Source organism: Capricornis sumatraensis, chromosome 2, assembly GCF_032405125.1.
Source record: "Capricornis sumatraensis isolate serow.1 chromosome 2, serow.2, whole genome shotgun sequence".
NCBI lineage: Eukaryota > Metazoa > Chordata > Mammalia > Artiodactyla > Bovidae > Capricornis > Capricornis sumatraensis.
The window spans coordinates 218,088,711-218,115,658 of record NC_091070.1 but is presented as its reverse complement, the minus strand read 5'-3'; the positions used below and the strand labels follow the sequence as shown (position 1 = coordinate 218,115,658).

The following is a 26,948-nucleotide window of genomic DNA, read 5'->3' as shown; positions in this document are numbered from 1 at the left end:
GCAGTGTGTGGGGGGTCCAGGCTGGGCGAGGGGGCGACGATGGTGGGCCCCCCGCCCCAAGTGATGGCAGGGTCAGAGGGGCTGTGTGTGGCCAAGGAGGGGCAGGCTGCTGCTGGGCCGCCGTCTGGTCCTCAGAAGAAGCCTCCTTAAGAGGCTGCACTGTGCCCTCATCTTCAGGGGAGGGGCAGCCAGGCTCAGGCTGGGGGTGGGGGGTGGGGGTGGAGGGGGCGAGGAGTGTGTGTGTGGGGAGCGTGGGGGGGGGGTGCGGCGAGCTGCAGGACCAGGCAGGAGCAAACCTGCAGGAATGATGTTGCTGTTTTTTATGTTAGAAGACTCAAAAAGAGAGTCTGTTCCTTTCAAATGCTAGGCACATGAAACTCACTCCACGGATCCTAAAAAGCATGTCTCCAGGTTGATAAATAAAATTCGAGGTTTCTCTTATTAATACATTGGCCCGTTTATTGGGGTCACGAATGTGACCTTCTCTGAAGCCCGGGCCACCTACTGGAATGGCTGGGAAACTGCTGTGAGCCCACAGAATATGCCCACTGGTCTGCCCTGGCCCTGCACTGGGATGGAGGCCTGGGAGTCTCCAGAGTCATGGTGGCAGGAGGGGGCTGCCGTTATTCTAATTTTGGCCTTGGACTCTGGTTCCTGATGCCGAGCTCCCAAGTCCCAGGAGTTTCCTGGATGACAGGAGTGCCTCCTGCTCTAATGAGGTGATTCTGGGTGGGCTTCTAGGTGGGGGCTGGTCATGGAACCGGGATTAGAAGCATGGGGTTTTCAATGCCCCGGCCCCACCTCCAGAGAGCAGAGAGGGGCTGGAGACGGAGTTAATGATTGAGCGAAGCCTCCACTAAAACCCCGGAAGGATGGCTTCAGAGAGCTTCCAGGTTGCTGAGCACAGAGGTGCTGCGGGCGGCGGGGGGCGGGGGTGTTGCTGGCAAGGGCATGGACGCCCCTTCCCACGTCCTGCCCTTCTGGGTGTCCACCTGTGTCCTCTATCACACCCTTTCATGACAAACTGTTTATTGGGGTCAGTGGTCTAGCTCCTCTGAGTTCTGTGAGCTGTTCCAGCAGACTCACTGAACTCGAGGAGCGGGCCGTGGGAACCTCAGATGCACAGCCAGTTGGTCACAAGCACAGGTGACAATTGGCATCTGAAGTTTTCGGGGGTGGGGGGTCTTGTGGGACCAAGACCTCATCCTGAGGGTGGACAGTGTCAGGATGGAGCTGAATTGCAGGACCCCTGGCTGGTGCCACAGGTCCGCTCGGTGGGGACCCCACCCCCGCACATGGGGTGAGAGTGAGGAAGAGACGCAGGAGGAAGACTGAGGTTCCCCGGCACACTGACGGACAAAGCGAGCTGCATCCGTCCAAGGTCCCAGGGCTTACCTTCCCAAGGCCGGCAATCATCGGGGTGTTCTCTGTCCTGTAAGAGACAAGGGATTCAGTCCCGTTTCCATGCAGAGTAATTAACCAACACCCTTGGAAGAAATCCCAGCCATATGAAAGTCAGGTGTTGGGAGTAAAGACAGTGATGCCAACACCTCTCCTCCACGAGGGCAGCTGCCAGCCCCCAAGCCCTCCGTGGCTGCGGCAGATGCGGTGCACTGTGGGCAGTCTGCCCTGGCTGTCACTGGCCAGCCACGTGATAGTTCTGTCTGGACCCTTACCCTCCCCGCGAGAAACCCCCCTCTGGCCGCAGGCCCCAGAGCCCGTCTCCTTGGTGCCCCTGCCAAACCCGGCCAAGCTCCAGGGACTCAGTCCCCAGCCCACTCCCTGCAGCCTCTCAGCTGTAATACGGGGTGGATCTTTGGTGACTAGAGATTTGGGGTGTTGTGTGTGTGTGTGCGCACGCAGGAACGTGCATGGCTGTGCAGGAGGGGACAGGAGAACCGTCCCTCGTGCTGATCTAACTAAAACTGCAACGCTTCACTCCATTTCAGGAAAAACCAGAACAGTAACTTAACTTTCCGCTTTGGCTAAATGAAGTCCTCTTAAGCCTCTGGAGCTGTTTCCTGCTTGTTCACTAACAGAGCAAGATGAATGGACTCAGGTGAGCAGCACAGACGGTGCAGGACACCAGGTCCCACTGGCCTTGCCTGGACAAGCTTCCTGGTCAGGTCTGTCCCTGAGACGGGCTCTGACATCTGGAGGTGGTGGGGCAGGGTGGACTGGGAAGAGCCAGGGGCTCTGGGCTCCATCCAGGGCTGTGCGACCTCTAATGTCACGCTCCTCTGTAGGACGACAGGGTTGGACCTGACGCATCGCTCAAGGTCTGACCTGGGATGAGCCCAGCCCCGCCCCCGCCCCACCCCAGCACTCCACCCCCACCCAGAGCCATGCAAACCTGCTCCCACACCTGTCCACCCACGGAGCTGCCCTAAGACTCTGGCACAGCTGCTGTTCCGCCTCTTCTCCCTCCCTCCCTTTTCCCTAGTATCTGTTTATTTGGCTGCGTCAGATCTTACTTGCGGCACGTGGGATCTTTGTCAGGGCGCACACTCTCGAGTTGTGATGTGCAGGCTTCCCTGCCCTGTGGCATGTGAGATCTCAGTGCCCGACCAGGGATCGAATCCATGTCCCCCACATTGTGAGGTGGAGTCTTAACCACTGGACCACCAGGGACGTCCTTCTTCTTCCTTTGTTTCCCCTCTCTCCCTCCTTTCTCTTTTAATTAATCTTTTTATTTTGAGAAAACATAGATTCACATGTCACTGGAAGAAACAGCACAGAGGCACTCTGTGTATCCTGAACTCATTTTCTAGCACTGCAGGCCAGAGTCCCAGCCTGGACACTGACCAGACACAGACACGGCCACTGCTGCAAAGGCCCTCCTGCAGCCCTTCGCTAACCACGCCCACTCTTCATCACCCACACCCTCGGCCCCGTTCCCTCCTTAGCCCCGGGGGACATTTCAAATTTTGTCATGTAAGTGATGTCACAGAGCTCATAACTTGGAGGGCTTGGCTGTTCGCCTTTGCCAAACTCCTCTGGAGGTGCCTCCGGGCTGTTGTGTGTGTCCATGGTTCTTTCCTCCTCATCCCTGACAGGAGTTCCATAGCAGGCACGTGGCCTGCTTGTTTAAGGACATTTGGGTGGCCTGCAGTTCGTGGCTGTGATGAATAAAGCTGCTAAACACTTCTGGGTACAGGCTTTGCTTGTGAATACAAGTCTTCATTTCTCTGGGATAAATGTCTAGGAATGAAACTCCTAGGTTGTATAGTAGTTGCGTATTTAGTTTTTTGTTTATGTATTCTAGGTACCAGCCCTTTGGCGGATCTGTCATTTGAAAACATTTTTTCTTAATGTGCAGCTTGTCTTTTTATCCTCTAAACAAAGCTTTCTTCAGGGCAAAAGTTTAGATGAAGTTCATCAACTTTTCCTTTTATGGACGATTGTGGTGTCGAGTCTAACAACTCTTTGCTTAGCTCTAGGTTCTGAAGATTTTCTCCTAAAATTTTTACAGTTTTATGTTTTACATTTCAGTTCATGCTCTATTTTCAGTTGCATTCTATAAGGTGTGAGACCTGGGCTGATGTCTGTCTTTACCTGTGGATGTCTAAACGTTCCAGCACCAACGCTGAAAGGCTACCTCATATTAGGGGAATTACAGTAGCTTATATTTTTTTGATGAAGTAGTCTACTCTTCATATCAAATTCATGTATGTGAGGTTCTTTGTAGCATTCCTTTATTCTTTTTGATAATAAAAAGAATTTTATTCTGTGGGCTCTTCTAGGGCCCACAGTGATATCTTGTTTCATTCTTGATAATGGCAATTTGTTTCTTCTCTCTTTTTTTGTCAGTCTTGCTAAACGTCTGTCAATTTTATCCATGTTTTCCAAGAGCCAGATCTTCAATTCGCTGATTTTTAAAAGTGATTTTTGTCCATAGTCTCACTGGCCTCTGCTCACGTCTCTGTCACTGAATTCTTCCTGTTTGCTTTGGGGTAACTTGCTCTGCGCTCTCGGTGCTGCGGGTGGGGGCTCGCTGACCGGAGACGCTCCCCTCTGTCTGACGCGCATTCAGTGCTGTAGGCTTCCCCTCCGCCATCCTCTAACTGTGTCCCAAAGAAGTTGGTAACTGTATTTCCATTCATTTCAGTAATCTGCCCCATGGATTACTCATAAGTGGGTTGTTTCTAAGTGTTTGGAGATTTTCTTATTACCTTCCTGTTATTGATTTCTAGTTTGATTCCATTGTGGTTAAGGAAAACACTCTGTGTAATTTCAGTGCTTTAAATGTGCTGAGGTTTGTTTGATGGTACAGAATGTGACTTATCTTAGTGCATATTCCGTGGCACTTGAAAAGAATGGGTATCTTACTGGCGTTGGGTGGAAAGTCCCAGGCGTGTTGATTAGCTCCTGTTGGTAGGTGCTGCTGAGTTCCTCTAGATCCTGGCCAGCTTTTGTCTAGTCATTCTCTCCATTGTTGAGGGATGGGTGTTGAAGTGCCCATCTGTACTCGTGGATTTGTCTTCTTCTCCTTTCAGTTCAGGCTTTGTTTCCTCGCACATTTTGAAGCTGTGCTGTTTAGCGCACCCATGTTGGGGTTGCCATGTCTCCTTGGGGAACTGATTCTCTATTCCTTTCACCCTCTGGTAATTTCCTTTGCTCTGGAGTCTCCTTTAGCTAATGTTATATACACAGGCCTGCTTTCCTTAGATTAAGATCTACATGATACACTTTTCCCCAACTTGCTATATTTGAAGTGAGTTTCTTAGAGACAGCATATGGTTAGATCAGTTTTCAAAAATTTATTCTGCCAGCCTCTGCCTTTAATGATACATTATTCCATTTACATTTAATGTAATAGTTGGTGTTCAGGCTTAAGTCTGCCATTTTATTTTTTTGGTTTGTTCTATTTTTTCCTCTGTTTCCTTTTTCCTATTTTTCTGTGAGTTACTTAAACAGTTTTCAGAAGTTCAAGTAAAGAATAGAAAATGTACCTCTTTATATATCTGTTATTCTTCCCCATTCATAAAATAATCATCGTAAATATTTTTTCCACTTACATTAAAAAAAAATTATTTGTTTTTGGCTGTGCCGGGTCTCTGTTGCTGCACAGGGGCTCTTCTCCAGCTGCCGCGAGCAGGGGCTGTGCTCTGCCGCAGCGCTTGGGCTCCTCACTGGGACGGTGTCTCTGCCGCGAGCAGGGGCTGTGCTCTGCCGCAGCGCTCGGGCTTCCCACTGGGACGGTGTCTCTGCCGCGAGCAGGGGCTGCGCTCTGCCACAGCGCTCGGGCTTCTCACTGGGACGGTGTCTCTGCCGCGAGCAGGGGCTGCGCTCTGCCGCAGTGCTCGGGATTCCCACTGGGACGGTGTCTCTGCTGCGAGCAGGGGCTGCGCTCTGCCACAGCGCTTGGGCTCCTCACTGGGACGGTGTCTCTGCCGAGAGCAGGGGTTGCGCTCTGCCGCAGCGCTCGGGCTTCCCACTGGGACGGTGTCTCTGCCGCGATCAGGGGCTGTGCTCTGCCGCAGCGCTTGGACTTCTCACTGGGACGGTGTCTCTTGTTGTGGAGCAGGGCTCTAGGGTGTGCAGGTTTCAGTAGCTGCAACATGCAGGCTCAGGAGTTGTAGCGCATGGGGTTAGTTGCCCCACAGCATGTGGGATCTCCCTGGACTAGGGATCAAACCCATGTCCCTGCATTGGCAGGTGGACTCTTAACCACTGGACCACTAGCGAAGCCCCCTGCACAGCAGACAGTGCTATGATTTTTGCCTAGGCCATCAAACGTAATTTAGAAAACTCAAGAGAAGGAAAGTCTATTTTATTTACCTATATTCTTGCTTATCAAGCTCTTTTCTCTCTGCTGTTCTAAGTTTCCTTCTTTTACTGTTTCCTTTCTGTATAGAGAACTTCTTTAGTCGTTTTTAGCATGAAGGTTTTCTGGTGACAAATTCTGTTAATTTTCTCTTTCATCTGAAAACATCTTGATTCCTTCTTTGTTCCTGAAGGATATTTCTGCTGGATGACATGACTCTGATTGACAGGCCTTTTCTTTGAGCACTTGGAAAATTTTGCCTTACTTCCTTAGGCCTCTGTGGTTACTGATTAGTAATCCACTAACATTTGAATTATTTTTTCCCTATAGGTAAGGAGTTGTTTATTTTTTCCTCTGGCTGTATGGAGGATTGTTCCTTTGTCTTTCATTTATGGAAGTTTATATTTTGTGTCTTAGATTTCTTTTGGTTTACCCTGGTTGGGTTTTGTTCAGCTTCTTGAATCTCTGAATTTGTCTCTTTCCAAATTTGTCCCTTTGCCAAGTTCTTTTTCCTCCCATCCTCCTCCTGCTCGCCCTCTCGGACCTCAGTGAAATGAATGTTAGATCTCCTATGGGTCCCACAGGTCTCTGAGGCTCTGCTCAATTTTTTCCAGTCTACTTCCTCTCTCTTTTTCATATTGGTTAATTCTGTTCTTTCCGTTCACCGAGTCTTTTCTTCTGTTGCCCCTATTCTGCTGGTGAGCCTGTGTACGGCCTTTTTACTTTGGTTGTTGAAATCGTTTGTTCTAAAATTTCAGTCTTGCTCCTCTTCGTCTTTGCTGACACTTTCTTCTGTTTCAGGTGTGTTCATAATTGGTCATTAAAGCATTTTATTGTGTTTGCCTTAAAACCTCGTCAGACAGACAATCTCTGTCGTTTCCGTGTCGGCATCTATTGAGAGTTTCTTTTCTTTGGTTTAAGATCTTTCTGGTTCTCAGTATGATGAGTAATTTTTAACTGAAACCTCAATGTCTGTATGTTATTTTATGATTCTTGATGTTTGTTAACCCTTCTGTAGTAGCTGGCATTTTCTGACCCTGCTCATCACCGCCAGGCAGGGGCAGACGTCTGGGCTCCCAGCTCAGTCCAGGTCAACACCTGAGAGGAGCAGGCACCTTGCCAGTGACGGGTGTGGGCTGAGGCCCAGGGTCCCCATGGGGTCCAGCTGGCACCATGGTGGGGGCGCACTGCTGTGGCGGGGCAGACGTCCTGGCTCCTCACTGGGCCCTGTCTGGCACTGGAGGGGGTGGGCTCCTGTCACAGTGTGTGTGGGCGGAAGTCTGGGCCCCCTGGCACCTCCGTGGTGCAGGTGTGGGTGGAGGCAGGTGCCCATGGTGACAGCTGGAGGACAGCACGTGTTGTCTAGAAGCCCTCCGTCTTGCTAGGGTGTCCTTTCCCTGCCCCCACCTGGAGAGTGGGCTCGTTGGGCTTTCTTTATCAGCCCTTACTGGTGTTTCTGAGTTGCTGGCTTCTTCTGCTCTAGTTCTGGATTAAAGGAGGCAAAGAAACGCCAGGGACCCAGCGCATGTCTGGTCTCTCCCTCTTGTTATCACGTTTCTGACACGTGTGGTGCTAGCCCCGCCCCCATTGCCAGCAAGTCTTGAGGACACAGGAGCTTTTGGAGAGGAAGCCAGATGCTCCCCTGTGGCCCTGCACATCCCCACAGTCAGGGGGAACAGCACATCTCAGCCGGCGCTGGGGTGGGGTGCAGCGGCCCCTCTACTGTCAGCTGGGCCCAAATAACAGAAGGAACTTGACGCACTGAAGCAGCCACAAGACAGATTCCTTCATCTGCTTTGAACCCTCTCAGGCAAGATGGCACGTGCGTGGGTCCCAAGTGCAGAGCCAGCCAGTGGGGCCATGTCAGATCAGCGGAGGCTCTATTGCAGCGCTTCCAAGAGGCGGGAGGGCCGCCGCCCTGCACACGCACGGCGCAGCCGGTGCCCAGACAGCTCGGTCATCTCCTGCCTTACCCTGGCCGGAAGTTCCGCTCCTGTCCGCCTCCAAACAGCATCGGGTACAGAGGGGTGTGCTCACCAAGCCCTCGGACGTAGAGCGCTCCAATCCTGGGGCCGTAGAACTGAAAGGAAAAGCCAGTCACTCATCCAGCAAGAACCTTCAGGCACCTTCTCCTGCATGTGCTGGGAGGGACACGGAAATGTAATGTGAGGGCCCTGCTTTCTGCGGTCTCGTGGCCGGGACCCGTCCAGACACGGGTGCGGGGCAGGTGTTGGACGCTGGGCCCCAGCTCAGGGGCAGAGGGCACCTGCCTGCCACAGGGGAGACTGACGGATGGGCTGGAGTCAGAGGTGGCCGAGGGCTATCCTGTGGGTGGCTCCCGCTCTCACAGCCTCATTAGGGAGAAGTTTTACGTGCCGGCGTGTCAGGTGGGCACACTCACTCCCTTGGGAACCAGCTGGGAAGAAAGTACTAAAAATACTCCCGGTTCTCTTGGCTGCTGGAGAGAGACACAAGAGCTTCCGAAGGGTCTTTACTGCTAACTATTAGTATTTCCTCAGCACAGCCTAGAGCTGAGGGTCGCTAAAACCACACCTTCGCTGTCTGAGCTGCCCTGTGAGTCAGGTTAGACAAGCCCTCACTGCTGAGCCCGGCATCTTCCGTCCCTGGGTGGGGGTGGGGGTGGGCTGGGAGTGCAGAGAATACTCTGCAGCTGCTCAGTCATCCAATCGTGTCTGACTCTGTGCAACCCCATCGACTGCAGCCCGCCCGGCTCCTCTGTCCAGGAGATTCTCCAGGCAGGAATATGGAATGGGCTGCCGTGCCCGCCTCCAGGGGATCTTCCCAACCCAGGGACTGAACCGCGTCTCTTATGTCTCCTGCACTGGCAGGCAGGTTCTTTACCACTTGCGCCACCTGGGAAGCTATAGAGAACACTCACTCCCGGGCTAAGCCCACCTGAGACCACCCCCCGAACCCCTTCCTCCCTACCTCCCCAAACCCCTCCCTCTACCCCCTCCACAGCCTTGCCTGGCCACAGGGTCACAGTCCGCCTGGCACCTCGACCCAGGGCCTTGCTGAGTGGGCACACCGGGCATGCCAGGTGAGGGAGGGTGAGTGGTGCCCTGGGCTCTGCTCAGGGGTGAGCCTCACGGGTGTTGAGCAGCCTCCCTGCGGGAGGGCAGGGGGTCAGGCAGACGAACCTTGTGACCCACGATGGTCAGGAAGTCCACGCCCAGGTCCCGCACGTCCACACGCTGCTTCCCCAGGGCCTGGGCGGCGTCCGTGTGCACGAGCACCTCCGGCAGCCCCCCTGCCGCCCGCTGCTGGTTCAGGGCTCGGACTCGCCGGCTGATCTCAGGCACCGGCTGGAGAGGGGAGAGCAGACAGCGGGCGGGTCACTCTGATTCCACAGAGCCGGAGTCAAAGAAATGAGCAGCAATGAGCAAGGGTGCGGCGGAAGTTCCCAGACTAAAGAATGGAGGAAAAGGGGAGGCTGGGCCAGAAGCCCACGTCCCCATCAGTCTCCCCAGGAGGACAGCGACTCACCATGACGACGCCCGTCTCGTTGTTGGCCAGCATGATGGTCACCAGGCACGTGGCTGGGCGGACAGCCGCCAGGATGTCCTCAGCCTCCACCTGCCCATTCACCTTGGACACGGGGACGAAGGTGACCTCTGAGGAGTAAGACACAAACGTGAGGTCAGCCCAACAAGGCCTCCTCTCTGGATCGGGACACAGTGAAAAAGCAATTTATTGTGAAGGTTCAGAAGACTGAAGGAATATGAGCCACTCTTTGTCACCAGGCCCACAGACAGTGGATTGCAGGCTTCACCAATGAGCCTCAGTGGTGGGGTCTCTCTGGGGACCCTCTGTTCTCCGCTGAGGGGCCTGTGAGCAGCTGAGACACCTTAGTTCACAAGAGCATCTTGAGGTGCCAGCAACGTGACCTTCACTCACTTGGCATTGACCCAGCCGTCCTTAAGCCCCTCCTGTACCCAGCACTGCCCCGGCGCTTAGACCCCTGCTACTGCAGGTGGAAGACAGGCAGGGTGACTAAGCCCAGGTTTCTGGTGCAAAATGCTGAAGACGACATACCCGCTTCCCCCTCAAGATCCCACTGAAACGAGAGAATGGATATATTTCTCAACATGTGCAGCACCTTGCGGACGAGGAATTCTTAGCCATGCCCAGAATACACAGAGATGGTGATATCAGGTTAATGCCAACAGGGAAACTCACCCAGGCTGCAGACAGGTGAAAACTAACTCCACAAAGAGTAGGAAAGGACCCAGACGTCAGCTGAGTTCAGGGTGCACATGCGGAGAGCGGGGCGGGGGGCCGCCGACTGCGGAGGCAGGCGGAGGACCAGGTTCTGACACCCGAGGACCCCACCCCACACTCACAAGTGGGCGACAGAGGCGCTGGCCTGGCCAGCAGGCCCAGGCGGGCTCCCGGGGTGGGGGTGGGAGGGGGCGGGGGGGCAGCAAAAGACGGCTGCTGCTGGTGCCTCCACTGTGGGACTCAGAGGGGAGTGAAGAAACGGCTACTCCAGCCAGGAGTTTGTCTCTTTATTACGTACATGAACACCCGCTCCTCATCATCAATCCTCAGGGAGATGCAGATTAAAACCCACCCATTAAAGCCACCTGATACCTGCTAGGATGGCTGTAATAAACACTGACAGCAGACAAACGTTGGCAAGGACCCGGAGAAATCGGAAGCCCACCCCCACCCCAGGCACCAGCGGTGGGAATGTAAAATGGGGCAACTCCTGTGGAATACAAAGGTCAGGGTTAAACAAGCAGAGCCTTCGGAAGGTGAAACAGAATTACCACGTGACCCAGCAGCTCCACTCCTGGCAGATACTCGAGAGAAACAAAAACACACATCCAGACAAACACTTCTACACAAAAGCTCCCAATGGCATTATTCATAATATTAATATCAAATGTTCATCAATGATGAACAGCTAAAATGTGAGCATCATTCAGCCATAAAAAGGGAGGAAATATTGGCACAGGCTACGATGCGGGTGAACCTGGAAGACACAGTGCTATGTGAGAGAAGCCAGTGACAAAGACCACGTATCCGATGCTTCCCTTCACATGACAGTCAGAATGGGCCAGTCTCCAGAGACGACTCTGTGGACCAGCTTGCCCAGGGGTGAGGGAAACAGGTACAGTCACGGGTAACGAGGTCCTCTGTGGGAACAGGAAAGGCATCATAATGGGTTGTGGTGATGGTCACACAACTCTGAATGCACTTTAAAGAGACTGAGATGCACACTTCAAATGGGCTCAGGGTATAGTATGTGAGTTCCGCCTCCATAAAGCGGACATTCACGAAAGCAGACCCACTTGCACAGTGTGGAGGTGGAGGAGTGGGAGACAGGCAAGGTCAAGCCCCCGTTTCACACCAGGGAGTCGACAGACAGGTGCTTGAGTGACAAACCGAGAAATGGAGATGACGTTTCTAAGCGCGTAAGTATTCAAGTGGAAGCAGCTAAAATGATAATACTGAGAGGGAGAAAGTATTGAAGGCAAACTCGAGGGCGGCTGCCTCAGGACTAGGGCTGTCGGGGAAGAACCTTTGCTTTTCCTTGAAGCCTTTCTGCAGATCTTTACATTATTTCTATCCCTTCGTGTCTATACTTTGTAAAAACTTGTGTAATTTTAAAGGAGGTAACATGTAACAGTAACTAATGGCAATGTATTACATTGCCTTTCCCTGCACAAGTGCAACAGGGATGAAAAGGAACTACAGTTTAGACAAGAAAGTCAGACCTGACTTGTTTTAGTTAAAGTGGTCCACTCAGGGAAGACCACAAAGAGAAACACCTTTCCAGTAGTTGAACAGGAAAACAGTTAAACAGGAAAACCAGTAACAAGGCTCACAGTCAGACCGAGCAGTTCGGTCCCACTCCTTGTCCTTAGGATAAAAAAACTTTCCCTGCTTCTCCCCGGGTTTCCAGGCAGATCAGGTAATAAGGTGAACGCTGAACAGAAAAGCACTGTCTTATTCCAAGCAGAGTTCAACCTCTGCTGTTCTGAGAACGATGACTTTTAAAAACTGGTTTTGAAAAGCTAGTATTGACACCCTATGTCTCGGGATGCCACTTCACAGGAAAAGTGGAGGAAGGGCCGGAAGTGACCAGGACCACTGCCACTGCTGGGCAAGCCCCACCTGCCCTCAGACCCATGGGCAGGGGCACCACCCCTGCCCCCCACCTGGGAGGCCCGAGCCTCCTCTGTGCTGAGAAGGGCTCCCCGCAGGAGGGCACTGGTTCTTGTTTTTGCCACCAGAAGTCATGTCTACTGCGTCCTTTTCCTTTCTACCAGAGGGAGGAAGCCAAGATTTAATGATTAAAATCAAAGAATGAAAAGCACAGTTAGCGTTTATAGACGTGCTACTAAATAAGCATTTACTTATCGTACCCAAAGGGCTTCCCTGCTGGCTCAGTGGTAAAGAATCTGCCTGCGACATAGCAGATGCAAATTTGATCCTTAAGTCAGGAAAATCCCCTGGAGGAGGAAATGGCAGCCCATTCCAGTATTCTTGCCTAGAGAATTCCACAGACAGAGGAATTCTGGTAAGACAGTCCATGGGGCTGCAAAAAGTTGGACACCACCACCATACCATGTAAAGAACGCAGAGTTCATGGTCAGGTGGGCTCTGGATTGAGCAAAATGGTAATTCTTTGCAGGTCTTCAGGTCTTATGAGGCACTGGACTATAGGAGAGTAAGCAAGTTGGCAACCAGGAGGTGGTGTGTGTCTGATTATACACAAGAGTCTATGTATCATTAGATGATAAATGACCAGTTCTACACACTGATTATGGTGGCGTGTGTCTCTGTGTGTATGTGATCACACACAAGAGTCTCTGCATCCTTCGGTGATAAATGACCTGTTCCACACACTGAACGATTTGTCCCTCAGGGAAAATATGGAAGAAGCACAGGCCGCGTAAGCATCGCATCACAGCACGGCCGGCGGGCGGGGGCCGGCCAGCGGTCACTCACCAGCCTTGCGCTCCTCCCCCAGGTGCTCCAGCGGCAGGCGGATGGAGTCGTGCTCCACGGTGCAGGTGATGATGTGGGGCAGGGCCCCGTCCACCGGGCTGGGATGCCCGCCTGTGTCCCCGTTGGCAGCGCGGACTTTGTGGAAGTGCTTCACCATGGACTGGATTACTAAATTATTTGACTGCAGAGACAGAGCGGAAAGGTCACTTACAATAACCACTCGAGGGGACCCGTCGAGTAACAACTGCTCTCATTTGTAGTTTCTTTTCTGGCTAATGTGGGAAAAAATGGTCTCAAAGAAATTCAGCTCCTGAGCTGCGCCTTCTGAAAGACCCAACTGCAAAGATCTGGGGCTTTTCAATTTTCAGAAATGTCAGAATTCACTTCTGGTGAATTCTGATTTTTGTTATTGTTGTTAAGCAACATTATACATTTAAAATTGTCTAAATCTGTTAAAAAAGCATATTTTGCCCAGGCACCCATCGCTGGTGGGAGTGTGAACTGGTGCAACCCCTGTTAAGGGCCGCCTGGTGCATCCATCAAATAAGCCCTCTGATTCAGGAGGTCTACTTCCTGGACTTGATCCTACAGCTCTGCTTGTACAGAAGCAAACCGATGGACGTGAACTTGATCAAGTGTACAAAGATGAAGCAGCAAAATCTTAGGAGCACCTCAATGTCTATCAAATAACGGGACTTGGTAAATAATTACACATTATTTACTGAACATCAAGCAGCTGTAGCATCGAGGGGCCACTCCACAGGCTGATACCAAAGACCTCAAAGGCACTTGTTAAAGGAAAAGGTAGCATACACTGGAACCAGCATCCTACAGTCTGTATAAAAAGGGCAACACACACACACATTCACACACACCCCTCCCCACCACATCCTTCCTTGAAGAGGCAAAAAGGGAAAGAGAGAAGGTAAAATTATCTACACCCATAGCTGCTTTTAAGGCAGAGACTGTCTCTGCAGGACTCAACAGAAACTAACAGTACTGGTCTCCTGTAGGGACAGGAAGTGGATAACTGAGGAGATGAGGTGGGAGATTTCTGTTTTAAATCCTTTTCTCTTATTATTATTATTGTTCTCATTATTATTATATATGGGCTTCCCTGGTAGCTTAGCTGGTAAAGAATCTGCCTGCAATGCAGGAGACCCCCGTTCGATTCCTGGCTTGGAAAGATCCGCTGGAGACGGGAACAGCTACCCACTCCAGTATTCTGGCCTGGAGAATTCCATGGACTGTATAGTCCATGGGGTCGCAAAGAGTTGGACATGATTGAGCGACTTTCACTTCACTCTTGTTATTAAATATAACGTACAGACAGAAGAGCATAGAAATGTTAAGTTTAATGAGAAAGTATGACAGTGAACATCTGAGTAACAATAACCTGGATCAAGAGGAAAAACACAGCCCCCACTCAGGCGCCCCCCAATCACCACCTCCTCCACCCCAGCTAACACCACCCTGATTTGTATGGTAATCATTTTCCTGCTTGTTTTCCTTCCTGCGTAAGCATTCCTAACCGATTTTGCTTATTTGCCTCCTGACCTTCATATGAATGGAACTGAACTGAACTGATCTTTTTCTCAGCTGAACATCCAACCTATTCAGGTATCCGAAGGCACCGCCTGCGCGAAGGCAGGGGCTGTGCTTGCTCGGTGGTGAGGAGCCTTGTGCACTGTCAGCCGGCCGGGACTGAAAGGCTCTGAGAGTATAAACAGGGGGCCCTGAGGGAGAATGAGGCAGTCAGTGCAGGGACCCCAAGGCCCAAGATGCGTCAAACTGGGTGGCTAGGGGAGAGGGCCAGGATGGGCGGCTTGGATGCGCTTCTCTGAGTGGCGGGTGGTTCTTTATAAAGTCCCAGGTCACCCCTTCTGAGGACACTGCTGCCTGCAGTGGTCCAGAAAGGGGGGCCCTCAGGTCAGAGCTGATCTGACCCACTGAGAGCTGATCTGACCCACCGAGAGCTGACAAAGCTGCCGGGCGGCCTCCACTTGCGGGTACCGAGGGGCACGGGACCCCATGCCGAGTGCCCCGGAGGTGCTGAGAACACGACAGCCCCTGTGCGAACCAGTCGGTCACCACTGAAAACGCACCTCGTGCCTTCAGGTCAACAGGCTGCTTGGCACCTGGCCCCAGACGAGATCAAGATGGCCACAGGGCCGCTGGGGCGGCTGCTTTCGGGCCATCAGGAGTCTGGACCTGGTGTGCGGGGGTGGTCACTGCCCAGGGGCCTGTCAGCAGCCCCCCGCCCCTAACCAGGCCCCCCTGGCGGGGGTCAGCTTAGTCTCGGGCTGGCACCCTCGATCCACACCTGGGAGTGCTCCGGCTGCCACAGGGCACTGGCTGGTACCCTCCACCTGGGACTGCCCAGAGACGTGAGCACCCTTCCGTGCTGTGTGGAGGGACGTGCGGGTCACCCCTGGTCTCCATCTGTCACGAAGGCGGCACAAGCGGCCCCGCCTGCCCCTGTCCACACGGCCCGTTCTCGGGCATGTCGCCGAGTGGAGCAGCTGGCTGACAGGGCGACACGGCCTCAGCATCGCCAGGCGGTGCCCGCCCAACTTGAGCGTGGTTTCCAGCCTGGGCCGCCGCCTGCCCTGTGCTCGATACCTCCTGCCGTCGGACGTCTTACTCCTTCCATACTGACGGGTGGGCAGAGGCGCCCATGTTGCTGTTTACCTTTGATTCTGACCAGCTATGAGGCTGAGAACCTTTTCCCATGTAGAAACCACAAGGGCGTCTCCTCAGTGCGCGGTTTAACGCGTTTCTTGCCCGTTTTCTACTGGGTTGTCTGCAGGTGTGTTCTGGATGCGAGTCTTTTGTCAGTTATTTGCTGCAAGCGTCTTTTCCCAATGCCTGGCTGGCCTTCTGATTTCCCTCAGGGTTCACGGATGACCTACAGGTTGCTTTGTGGTGGTGGGAGGATTTATCAATCTTTTATGGTTAAAGGTTTTTGTATTTAGGAAATCTATCGCTCTTCAGCATCACAAGGGCCAGGGTTCGCCACGGAACAAGGGCCCACTCAGGTGTGGCCCTGTTTCTGGCCCGGTGTTTCTCACTGCCCTAAGGCCATCTGTCTTAATTCATAGAGCAATTCACCGCATTCTTGATCTTCAAGAAGCCTTGGCTGTTCTTGGCATTTTGTATTTCTATACAGTGAGGCGCCATAAAAACGGAGTCAGAGTTCTGACTGACATCGCACTGAATCCAAAGATCTAAAGAGCTGAGGCACTTACACCGAGTCTTCCCATCTGTGAACGTGGTACATGCTCCAGTTATTCAGAACTGCTTTGAAGGCTCTTGGTAAGAAATTCTTTTCCTTTCCCAGTGTGTGTGTGTACTGGAGCGGGGAGTGGTTTACAAAATCTCTTTTACTAGATTTATTTCCTAAGTATTTGATATTTTTTGGTACTTTGATAAATATGCATTGTTGGTGATACATAAAAATACACTTGATTTTCTTAATGTAATAACTTTGTTAAATTTACTTACTAATAATCTAGCTGCAGATTCTTTTGTTTTTTTTAATGTGGACAGTCACATCACCTGTGAAAGACCCTCAGGAAATGAGGTGGTAAGAATGACTTGAGTAGAGGACTTGATGCCATCATACTATCATTGAGAATCTTCCATCTGTTTAAAAAGAAATACCTCTCAAATGGGTCAAACCTCACACTCTTTTTTTTCAAAATCAGAGTATGGTTGATTTACAATGTTGTGTTGGATTCAGGTGTTCAGCAAAGTGATTCTGTTATACATACATTCTTTTTCAGATTCTTTTCCATTACAAGTTATCACCAGATGTTGAATATCACCCCCTGTGCTGTGCAATAGGTCTTTGTCATTTATCTGTTTTATATATAGTAGTGTGCATATGTTAATCCCAAATTCCTAAAATTTATCTCTCCTTGCCCCCGCTTCCCCTTTGGTAACCATAGCTTCTTTTCTAAGTCTGTGAGTTTACTTCTGTTTCATAAATCACTTCATTTGGATCATTTTTTTTTAAAGATTCCATGTATAAGAGATATCATATAATACTTGTCTATCTCTGAGTTACTGCACTCAGCGTGTATTATATTTATGTACCATATCTTCTTTATTCACTCATCTGTTGATGGACATTTAGGTTACTTCCATGTCTTGGCTATTATAAATAGTGCTGCTGTGAACACTGAGGTGCACGTATCTTTTTGAATTAGGGTTTTCAGCTTTTCTGGGTATATGCCCAGGAGCCCAGGAGTGGGATTGCTGAATCATATGGTAACTCTATTTTTAATTTTTAAGGCACCTCCATAGGGATTCCCTGGTGGCTCAGACGGTCAAGAATCCACCTGCAATGCGAGAAACCTGGGTTTAATCCCTGGGTCAGGAAGATCTTCTGGAGAGAGGAATGGCTACCCACTCCAGTGTTCTTGCCTGGAGAATTCTACGGATAGAGGAGCCTGGCGAGCTACAGTCCATGGGGTCCCAAAGAGTTGGACATGACTGCGTGACTAAGCACATTCTGTTCTCCATAGTGTCTGCATTAATTTACATTCCCACCAACAATGTAGGAGGGTTCCCTTTTCTCCATAACCTCTCCAGCATTTGTTGTTTATAGATGTTTTGATGATGGCCATTCTGACTGCAAACCTCTTAATAAGGTAAACTTGGGGATATAAAGGAATGATTCCAGGGCAAAACGACAGAGAATCTCTCTTTATTGAGACAGCAATGCAAGCAAGTTAATTCATATGTTAGGTAACAAATATCCTATCAGCCCCCTGGAATTCACTTATAGGATGAATGCTGCCTAATAATCAGGCTAATTTGCAAAAGACCAGGACAAAGCATTACTCTTTCTTTAAAAGACATACTACCAAGAGGGCACCACCTCATCTTTTTTTAAATTACTGACAGCTGAAAGAACACGAGACTCTGGACTATTTACCTCGGTGCCCCCTGAAGTGAAGATCACGTCCTGAGGCTGCCCACCTATCATCTTGGCGAGGTTCTCCCGGGCCGTGTTGATAATCTCCTTGGCCTTCCTACCTGGAGGAACCAAAGTGGAAATTCAGTAACTTTGCTGCACCAAATCCAATCAACACACATTTAAAGGAACGACCAGTCATGAGGGAGCGGGAGGGCTGAGTGGGCGGTTCTAGGACAATGCATGTTCACCAACGTGAGTGACAGCCTAGATACCACGTGGCGAAGGGACAACGGGAAGAGGCCAGCAAATCAGGGGGACCCACTGAGATTCAAGGAACTTGGGAGGAGCTAGAAACAGCTGAGGGAGGAGGCCGGAGCCCTAAAATTCTGAGACGTGGCTTTCTTCTTACCCAATGCTACGAGAGAGGATCTGTGGCCATCTGCCCCGCTTCCCATTTGGGAAGATGGGAGAAGGAAAGGGTGGAGTAATAGATCTCGCTGCAAAACAACAAAAATAAGCAGAAATAGAGCCCACGACTGCTCGATACAAAGTCCAGCACCATATGTCACAGTGCAGTCCCCTCGGTCACTAGTGAGATCACCGTCCCAGGGACACATTTGCTTTTAAACCTGGGCTCGGAGCCCAGCTACCCCTAGTTTCATGGAAGAGCAGGAAGCAGGAACTGAGCTTCACATGGTGGAGAAAGAAGGGCTCAGGGCAGGAACTGTGGAGATGTCTATGACCATTCATACTTCGACTACAGACCAGTAGCCTCCAGACCTTTTGACCATTCAGTCCTATTTATAAAAATACTTTTTTGAGCAGGTACCACTATAAGAAATATGTAAATAAGAAAACACACATAAAGATAGAAATGTAAAAAGATGAGGTAAAAATACATATACGAAGTCATCCACACACTCCCTAAGCCTACTGCGTTAAGTTTTCATTACAAGTTAGGAAGGTCTGCGGTGTTTAGGAGACCCAGTCTGTTCAGTTAGTGATACTTGAAAGGCTGTGATAGCGTCGGTCAATGTGAGCAGGAGCACCACGGGGCACGCCGTGAGCCCCTCAGGCATGCCTCTCGGGCCCGTCCACCTGCTCCCTCCCCATCCTGCCCCAGGATTCTGTTGAGAAGCCCCTCAAAGGAGCCTCTGGGCTGATCACCCTGCCTTCCCTGCCCATGTGGTGTGTGGCAGCCTGCAGCCTTTCCCGACGCACTGACACTTTCATCTAAGCGTTTCTTTTCTTTTCCCTTTTCAGAAGTGGGTTTCATAATTTACATACTGGTTTGCAAAAACTTCCCGTTCCACTTATCGACAAAGTCTTGGAGACCTTTCTTCGTAAGGATTCGTGGGGCTACCTCTCTACCGTCATGTGCCTATTAGAGCAGCTAAAATGAAAAGACTGGCCAGTCCAAGTGGTCAGGAGGTTGCGGAGGAAATGCAACTCGCATCACGCCGGTGGGAACACAAAATGGTACAAGCGCTTTGGAGAGAGGGCAGCGGTTCCTTAAGGAGTCTAATCTCCACTTCCCATCTGATCCCACCATCCCGCTCCTAGGTGTTTATGGTGAACACTGTTTACCCGAGAAGAAAGAGGCGATGACCGTGACTCGTGCACGACATTCGAAGCAGTGCCATTTGCAGTCGCCAAGAACCGGGAACAGCTCACACGCCCGTCAGCAGATGCGAGCATGAACACAGCATAACAGAACACCTCTCGGCAGGGAAGACAAACAGCTGCTGACAATCTCACAGGTCAACCTCAAGGTAACTACGGTAAGATCCCATTTTCACACAAACACAGAAAATGCCCACCGCTCACAGGGCAGGACGAGAGCCTCTTCCTGAGGGTTATTCCTAAACCTCTTCATGACAAATGCTTTTTATTAGCACTCAGTTGTTTTCCACATTCTCCAGTTTTATGCATGAGAAAGTTCAGTTTCTCTAGAGGAAAAATTAGCTACAAGGCAAAGTCCAAAAGATTAACCAGAATACAAGTACAAAATAAACCAACAATGAAGTTAATGAATGACTCGTATCTGATTTTGAAAAGGCTTTTATTTACCAAGCTTACTAAGCAAATGGACATGAAAACCCACAAAAGCCTGTAAATCTGTACACAAGTATTGCTAAGTCAGAGGCTTCCCTGGTGGCTCAGCAGCAAAGAACCTGTCTGCCAATGCAGGAGACCCAGGTTCCATCCTTTGGTCAGGAAGATCTCCTGGAAAAGGAAATGGCAACCCATTCCGGTACTCTTGCCTGAAAAATTTCATGGACTGAGGAGCCTGGCTGGCTACAGTCCATGGAGTTGGAAAGAGTCAGACATGACTTAGTGACTAAAACAACACTGCTAAGTCAATTCTAAAGGAAACCAACCTTGAATATTCACTGGAGGGACTGACCCTGAAGCTGAAGCTCCAATACTTTGGCCACCTGATGCAAAGAGCTGACTCAATAGAAAAGACCCTGATGCTGGGAAAGATTGAAGGCAAAAGGAGAAGGTGACAGCAGAGGATGAGATGGTTAGACAGCATCACTGACTCAATGGACATGAATTTGAGCAAACTCCGGGACAGTGGCTTCCCTGATAGCTCAGCTGGTAAAGACTCTGCCTGCAATGCAGGAGATCCTGGTTTGATTCCTAGGTCGGGAAAATCTGCTGGAGAAGGGATAGGCTATACACTCCAGTATTCTTGGGCTTCCCTTGTGGCTCAGCTGGTAAAGAATCCACCTGCAATCCGGGAGACCTGGGTTTGATCCCTGGGTTGGGAAGATCCCCTGGAGAAAGGAAAGGCTACCCACTCCAATATTCTGACCTGGAGAAATCCACGGACTGCATAGCGTATAGTCTATCAGTACATGGGGTCGCAAAGAGTTGGACATTACTTAGCAGCTGAACAGCAACAATTGTTAAACCCTATCCTATGAACTGAGGAGCCTGGTGGGCTATAGTCCACGGGGTCGCAAAGAGTCGGACATGCCTGAGCAACTTAGCATGCATCCCTGATAAAACTTTAAATAAGAAGGCACAGCTTCAGCTCACCATCTGCAAAACACAATGTGACTCAGCCAAGTAACTACTGATCTAAAGCAAATCATTTTGCAGAACCTCCAACTTAAAGCTCTACATGGAAACAACAATAAATGAGAAACATATTTCCAACAGACTGTGGAAAATTCTTAAAGAGATGGGAATACTAGAACACCTGACCTGCCTCCTGAGAAATCTGTATGCAGGTCAAGAAGCAACAGTTAGAACTGGACATGGAACAAAAAACTGGTTCCAAATTGGGAAAGGAGTACATTAATGCTGTATATTGCCACCCTGCTTATTTAACTTATATGCAGAGTACATCATGAGAAACGCTGGGCTGGATGAAGCCCAAGCTGGAATCAAGATTGCTGGGAGAAATATCAGTAACCTCAGATATGCAGATGACACCACCCTTATGGCAGAAAGCGAAGAACTAAAGAGCCTCTTGATGAAAGTGAAAGAGCAGAGTGAAGAAGTTGGCTTAAAACTCAACATTCAGAAAACGAAGATCATGGCACCCGGTCCCATCACTTTATGGCTAATACATGGAGAAACAATGGAAACAGTGCCAGACTTTATTTATGGGGAGGATCCAAAATCACTGCAGATGGTGACTGCAGCCATGAAATTAAAAGATGGTTGCTTCTTGGAAGAAAAGTTATGACCAACCTAGACAGCATTCTCAAAAGCAGAGACATTACTTTGCCAACAAAGGTCCATCTAGTAAAAGCTACAGTTTTTCCAGTAGTCATGTATAGATGTGAGAGTTGGATTGTAAAGAAAGCTGAGTGCCAAAGAATTGATGCCTTTGAACTGTGGTGTTGGAGAAGACTCTTGAGAGTCCCTTGGACTGCAAGGAGATCCAACCAGTCAATCCTGAATATTCATTTCGAGGACTGATGCTGAAGCTGAAACTCCAATACTTTGGCCACCTGGTGTGTAGAATGGACTCATTGGAAAAGACCCTGATGCTGGGAAAGATTGAGGGCATGAGGAGAAGGGGAGGACGGAGGATGAGATGGTTGGATGGCATCACCAACTTGATGGACATGAGTTTGATTAAGCTCCAGGAGTTGGTGATGGACAGAGAAGCCTGGCATGCTGCAGTCCTTGGGGTCGCAAAGAGTCGGACGTGACTGAGCAACTGAACTGAGGTGAAAGAACTTTAATTTTTAAAAAAGGAGGCCAGGATTCTATGTGATCCTGATTATGTAAAAGATCTAGTTTGCAAATTTTGTAAGGATGGATGGAGACAGATACGTGACAGGGTCTTATATGTACTGTTATTACAAACAACTTTTTTTTTTCGATTGCACCTTGCAGCAAACAGGGTCTTAGTTCCCTGACCAGGAATCAAACCCATGCCTGCCCCCTGCATTGGGAGCACCAAGTCTTAACCAGTGGATCATCAGGGAAGTGCCCTACAAGCAGCTCTTAATAAGACATCTTTTTCATCTGGGAAAGGGGGACAGGAGAGCATGTTAAAGATGAAAGATTATGGTATCAACAAAGCTCAAATTTGGTCTCTTCAGGAAAAAAAAAACTATCCAGAGTTACAGCTAAAGACGTGCGGTTAACAGAAAATCCACTCAAAACCAAGCCATGCCATGTGGTGTAGAGTTCCTGCAAGAGTTCCCCTGCCCCTCATCTCAGATCTGGGCACGTCTTCTAGAATTACCTGCTGGGTAAGAGCTACTGGGATTTCCCCAGGCTTCCCGCATGGCCTCCGTCATGGCCTCAATCACTTCTGGCTCCAGGGGAGTGGTTGCATTATAGTCCATATACACTTTCCTGCTGGAGAGAAAACAAAGATGTGCCTCTTAAGGACAAGAAGATGAAATGTGGAAAAATAGCTGCACTCAGTCTATGCCGTCAGCAGGAGCAAATAATGTCAAGGTCAGGGGCTTTTCTGCAATTATGCTGTGCGCTTAGGAATGCCCACGTCTGTGTCACTTATGGAAAATGTATACATGATTTCTGATTATCTAGCATCCTTGCCTGGAGAATCCCATGGACAGAGGAGCCTGGTGGGCTACACAGTTCGTAGGGTCACAGAGAGTCGGACATGACTGAAGTAGTTTATAGGAGGAGTATTTGCTAGTTTTATCACTGCTAGCAGACTGTCCACTTAAGACTTCCAGAGCTTCTTTCCACCCCATGCTGCTTCCTTCTGATGGAAAGGGGGAACCTTGCAGGCCCAGGGAGTCACACATTCCTGAGGGCTTTTCCCCTGGTGTTTGAACTTCACCACTTCACTGGCAGTTTTCCTGTATCTCCCGGTGGTGTCTGTGATGGCCATGAGGCACGGGTAACCTAGGGTCCCACAGTTCCTCTAGCAGCCCCTCTGTGTCCCCCGCACTGCAGTCTCAGGGGTTCCTATCTTTGCATTTGCCGTTTTCTTTGCCCATAATGACGATGCCCTCCGCCACTGCCTTACTTTTTAGGTCTTTGCTTAACTTGACCTCATGAGGCTAGTTTCTAAATGAAACTGCAGCCACCCCTGCCCTCCTCCGCAGGGCTGTGTGTCCCCCTGCTTTTCCGCAGCACCCCATCATCTAACACACGAGACTCGCCCCTTGTTAATTCTCTGCCTTGATAGAATGTAACTGAACAGCAGCTCCACGAGCTCCCATCTTACTCCCAGGTGTGTTGCCAACATTGAGGACAACAGCTGGCACACAGTAGGGGCTTGACATTTAAGGTGACAAATGTCATAAGAAAGTGCACAGCCCTGAAAGACTCCTAGGTGGAATTTACCTGTGTGTGTATATACACACACATATATATAAGGGGTCTTCCCTGGTGGCTCAGAGGTTAAAGTGTCTGCCTGCAGTGCGGGAGACCTGGGTTTGATCCCTGGGTTGGGAAGATCCTCTGGAGAAGGAAATGGCAACCCACTCCAGTATGCTTGCCTGGAGAATCCTATGGACAGAGGAGCCTGGTGGGCTACAGTCCATGGGGTCGCAGAGTTGGACACGACTGAGCGACTTAACTAACTAACTATATATTATATAGTTAACAGAATCAAAAACTTTCAAGCACAGGGAACTCTACTTAATACTCTGTAATGGCTTATATGGGAAAAGAACCTTAAAAAAAAAAAGGAATGGACACATGTATATATATAACTGATTCACTTTGCTGTACACCTGAAACTAACACAGTATTGAAAATCAACTCCAATAAAAATTTCTGAAAAATCTCAGAAACGTTCATGAACGTATACAGCAGACAATCCTGTCAGATACTATTCATTATTTTACCTGATTTTTAAGTCAACAATAGTGTTTAAGCCAATTCACATGAAAACTCAAACACAATTACCAACGGTGGCTGCTAAACACATTTTTTAAATCCATGGAGTGTTTGAATGCAACATCTTGTCTCTAAGATGCCCAAGTACAGGGCTTTGGGGCTTGGGAAATCTGACCAGCATTCCTTGACCACCCTGGGATTAGGAATCCCTGCTGCTGAGAATTAAATCTGCTTGTGTCCGTAATTTTGCTCTCACTTCCGATAAGTATTTCGAAGTTCCTCATACTACTAGTGACCACACAGCTCTTCAATCTTCTGCTTGGCTGAGTTAATTCACAGCTTGAATTTCAGAGGAACGCATCACAGATTACTCTCCCCCGGTATATGCTGCTTCCTTAAAGTGTTATCAATATTGCATGGGAAAATTAAACTTTATTAGATTCATAACTGAAAAATGAAAAGGCATTGTGAATCTCTGCCTTCAGTCAGTACGTTTTCCTTCCTAGCTCCCTTTTCTCCGTCCCAGGCAAATGAAACCGAAAGAAAGAACAGTCAGATTTAGGCCTAGACCCAAAAGTTAAAGATACACACCCATTTCTCACATTCCGGTAGAGAGGATTACCCCCTCCCCCCGCCAAAGTATTTAACAAATTCCTGGACTGAGGATGAAGACTCTCTCAAACACACACCCAAAGAAAGCATTTCCGCCGCGCCCCACCCCCACCCAGGGGAAGAAGGTCCCAGCATCGGTGGACTGAAATATCTCCCAGTCTTGCTCCCCACTCCTCCAGCTGCTCAAGCCTGGGAGCTTCCTTCTTAACACTCCCACCCCGACTCCTTCCCTCACCCCACCTCACCCCCAGCCCACGCTTGGAGTAAGCATCAGCAAGTCGGGCAGGTTTTATCAGGTACATTCGGACTTCGCCACACCTGCGCCCGCTGAGGTCCACACCACTTCTGCCTCCCAGATGACTGCAAATTCCTAACGGGTTTTCCTGATTGCTGCAAACCCTGACTCCCTACCAAGCAGCCAGAAGGAGTCCTGTAAAATATACAACAGCAACCTATAATATAATTAGATTACATCACTTCCCTTATAATATAATTAAATTACATCTGCTCAAACCACCAGGAGCCCCATCGCAGTGAAAATACGCCCCAAGTTCCCCGCCCCCCCGGGGTTCTGCCGGTGGACAGCTGCCCCAGGCCCTGCGGTCCGCGGGCCCCGCCGCCTGGGACCCCGCGGGCAGAACTCGTGCTGCGGACTCCTGGGTGTCCCTGGGGTTTTCGGCCCGATCGTCACCTCCCCGGAGCCCTTCCTAGGCCCCGCCGTGCGCCGCTCGTCCTCCCGGCGGTCATCGCCGCCTCCTGCGCGGACTCTCCTGCGCGCGAGTGACCGGCCAGCTGGCGCCCCGCTCCCAGGGAAAGCCCCGTTCCGCCGACAGCGGCCGCCTGCCGCCCCAGCGTCCCTCGGGGAATGACCACCCGCCGGCCGCCACCCTCCGCCACCGCCACGCGGCGCCTGGAGGTCTTCTTGGAGGAGCGCGCCTACGGCTCTCCCTACCTTCCCCTCTAGGAGCGCACCTCTCGGGCGGGCTCTTCTCCGGTCGGCCCCGCGCGTCCCTGTTCCGCGCCCCGGCCGCCTCCATCCCGACCCCACCGCGGCCCGTTTCCAGCCCGCCAGTCCTCTCAGGCGAGGCCCAGACCCGCAGAGCCTGTCACGGTTAGGAGCGCCGCCGAGAGGGGGCGGGGCTGCGGGCGCCGGAGCGCGTGCGGATTGGCTGAGCCGTGCAGCTCCGGCCAATCCTCGCGCTGCAGCGGCGCTCCGCGGGGAGGCAGGGTCCCCGGTCGCGCGCGCTGAGGAGACGGGCTGGGGGCGGGGCTTCAAACGCGACACAGGGGTGGTCACGTCGGCGGCGCGCTAGGGGGAGGTGCTCCGCGGGGAGGCGGGGTCCCCGGTCGCGCGCGCTGAGGAGACGGGCTGGGGGCGGGGCTTCAAGTGCGTCCCGGGGGCGTGGTCACAGCGGCGGCGCGCAAGGAGGAGGCGCCAGACTCGGGCTGGCGGGGCTTCGGTCGCCGGTCCGGCTACGACCGCTCGGCTTGAGCTGGATCCGCGGTCAGCCGAGGCCGGTAGGCCGCACCTTGCGCCTCCACCGTGACCCGACCCTCTGCGTGGTGACTTCGGGCTCGACTCGCGAGGGTGGGTCTGAGGGGCTAGGCGAGACCGGAGGAACACCGCGCGGGGCAGGGGGTCTGGCGGGCCTAGGGAGCGGGGGCGCCACCGGGCACGCGGGAGCGAGGGGAGGAGTAGCGCCGGTACGCGGACGGGAAGGCGCCCCGGCCGGCGGAGCACGACCTGTCGGATGGGAGTGTCTAGCGTTCGTGCATCCCGCCGACCGCCGCGGACCGTAACGCGAGTCGGTTGCGAAAGCGGTGAGAGGGCGAGGACGCAGATTCCTGAATGCTAATGAGCCACCCACCGTCTCTTGCCCTTTTGGCAAGTTAACAGTTTCTGAGTTTGAGCGCCGAGCGTGTGCCAGGCGGTGTTCCAAGCGCCTTTCGTGTATTCACTGGTTTCGTCTTGGCATCACCTTTATCCAGTAGGTACCTGGCAGCTCCACCTTACACGCGAGGATGTCCAGTTAGAGGAAAGGCCAGCATCTTGCCCACCTTCACACGGGGAGGAATGGGGCCAGAATTTGAACGCAGGGATGCTTTGCCAAGAAATTGAATTTTAGTTGGATTTTTCGTAGGCTTGCTCAATGTTATCTCCTGGCAGGGTCCCGAAGTTGTCTTTTGCAGCTCAGCAAGCCTCTTTCCTTTCTGGATTCTTTATTTCCTTTCATTCCTGCATGCAAACCGAGCTCTTGTCTTGCCAAATGCAGTCTGGAGCAAAAGACGCATGAAAATTTAAGAAGCAAATAGATAAACAGAAGCTCAGGGCCAGTGAAAAGAGGAAACAGAATGAAGAGTGTCAAGAGC

General features: G+C 51.0%; 1 protein-coding gene across 4 annotated transcripts in view; it reads right to left on the bottom strand.

Moving 5' to 3' along the window:
• SCLY (selenocysteine lyase) overlaps positions 1–25,667 on the bottom strand; it is a 30,436-nt gene extending 4,769 nt beyond the window's left edge. Inside the window, exons 1-8 of one of the 4 annotated variants that reach the window (XM_068964326.1) lie at positions 25,551–25,667; positions 22,390–22,505; positions 17,691–17,791; positions 12,749–12,929; positions 9,275–9,402; positions 8,929–9,093; positions 7,741–7,847; positions 1,396–1,432 (exon numbers count right to left, since the gene is read on the bottom strand). In XM_068964326.1, the coding sequence (XP_068820427.1) occupies positions 1,396–1,432; positions 7,741–7,847; positions 8,929–9,093; positions 9,275–9,402; positions 12,749–12,929; positions 17,691–17,791; positions 22,390–22,505; positions 25,551–25,615 (900 nt within the window). In that variant the 5' untranslated portion in view covers positions 25,616–25,667. Of the gene's footprint in view, positions 1–1,395; positions 1,433–7,740; positions 7,848–8,928; positions 9,094–9,274; positions 9,403–12,748; positions 12,930–17,690; positions 17,792–22,389; positions 22,506–25,530 lie in introns of all 4 variants that reach the window. The other 3 variants (XM_068964327.1, XM_068964328.1, XM_068964329.1) reach the window with 3 other exon arrangements.
• Positions 25,668–26,948: the final 1,281 nt, after the last annotated feature.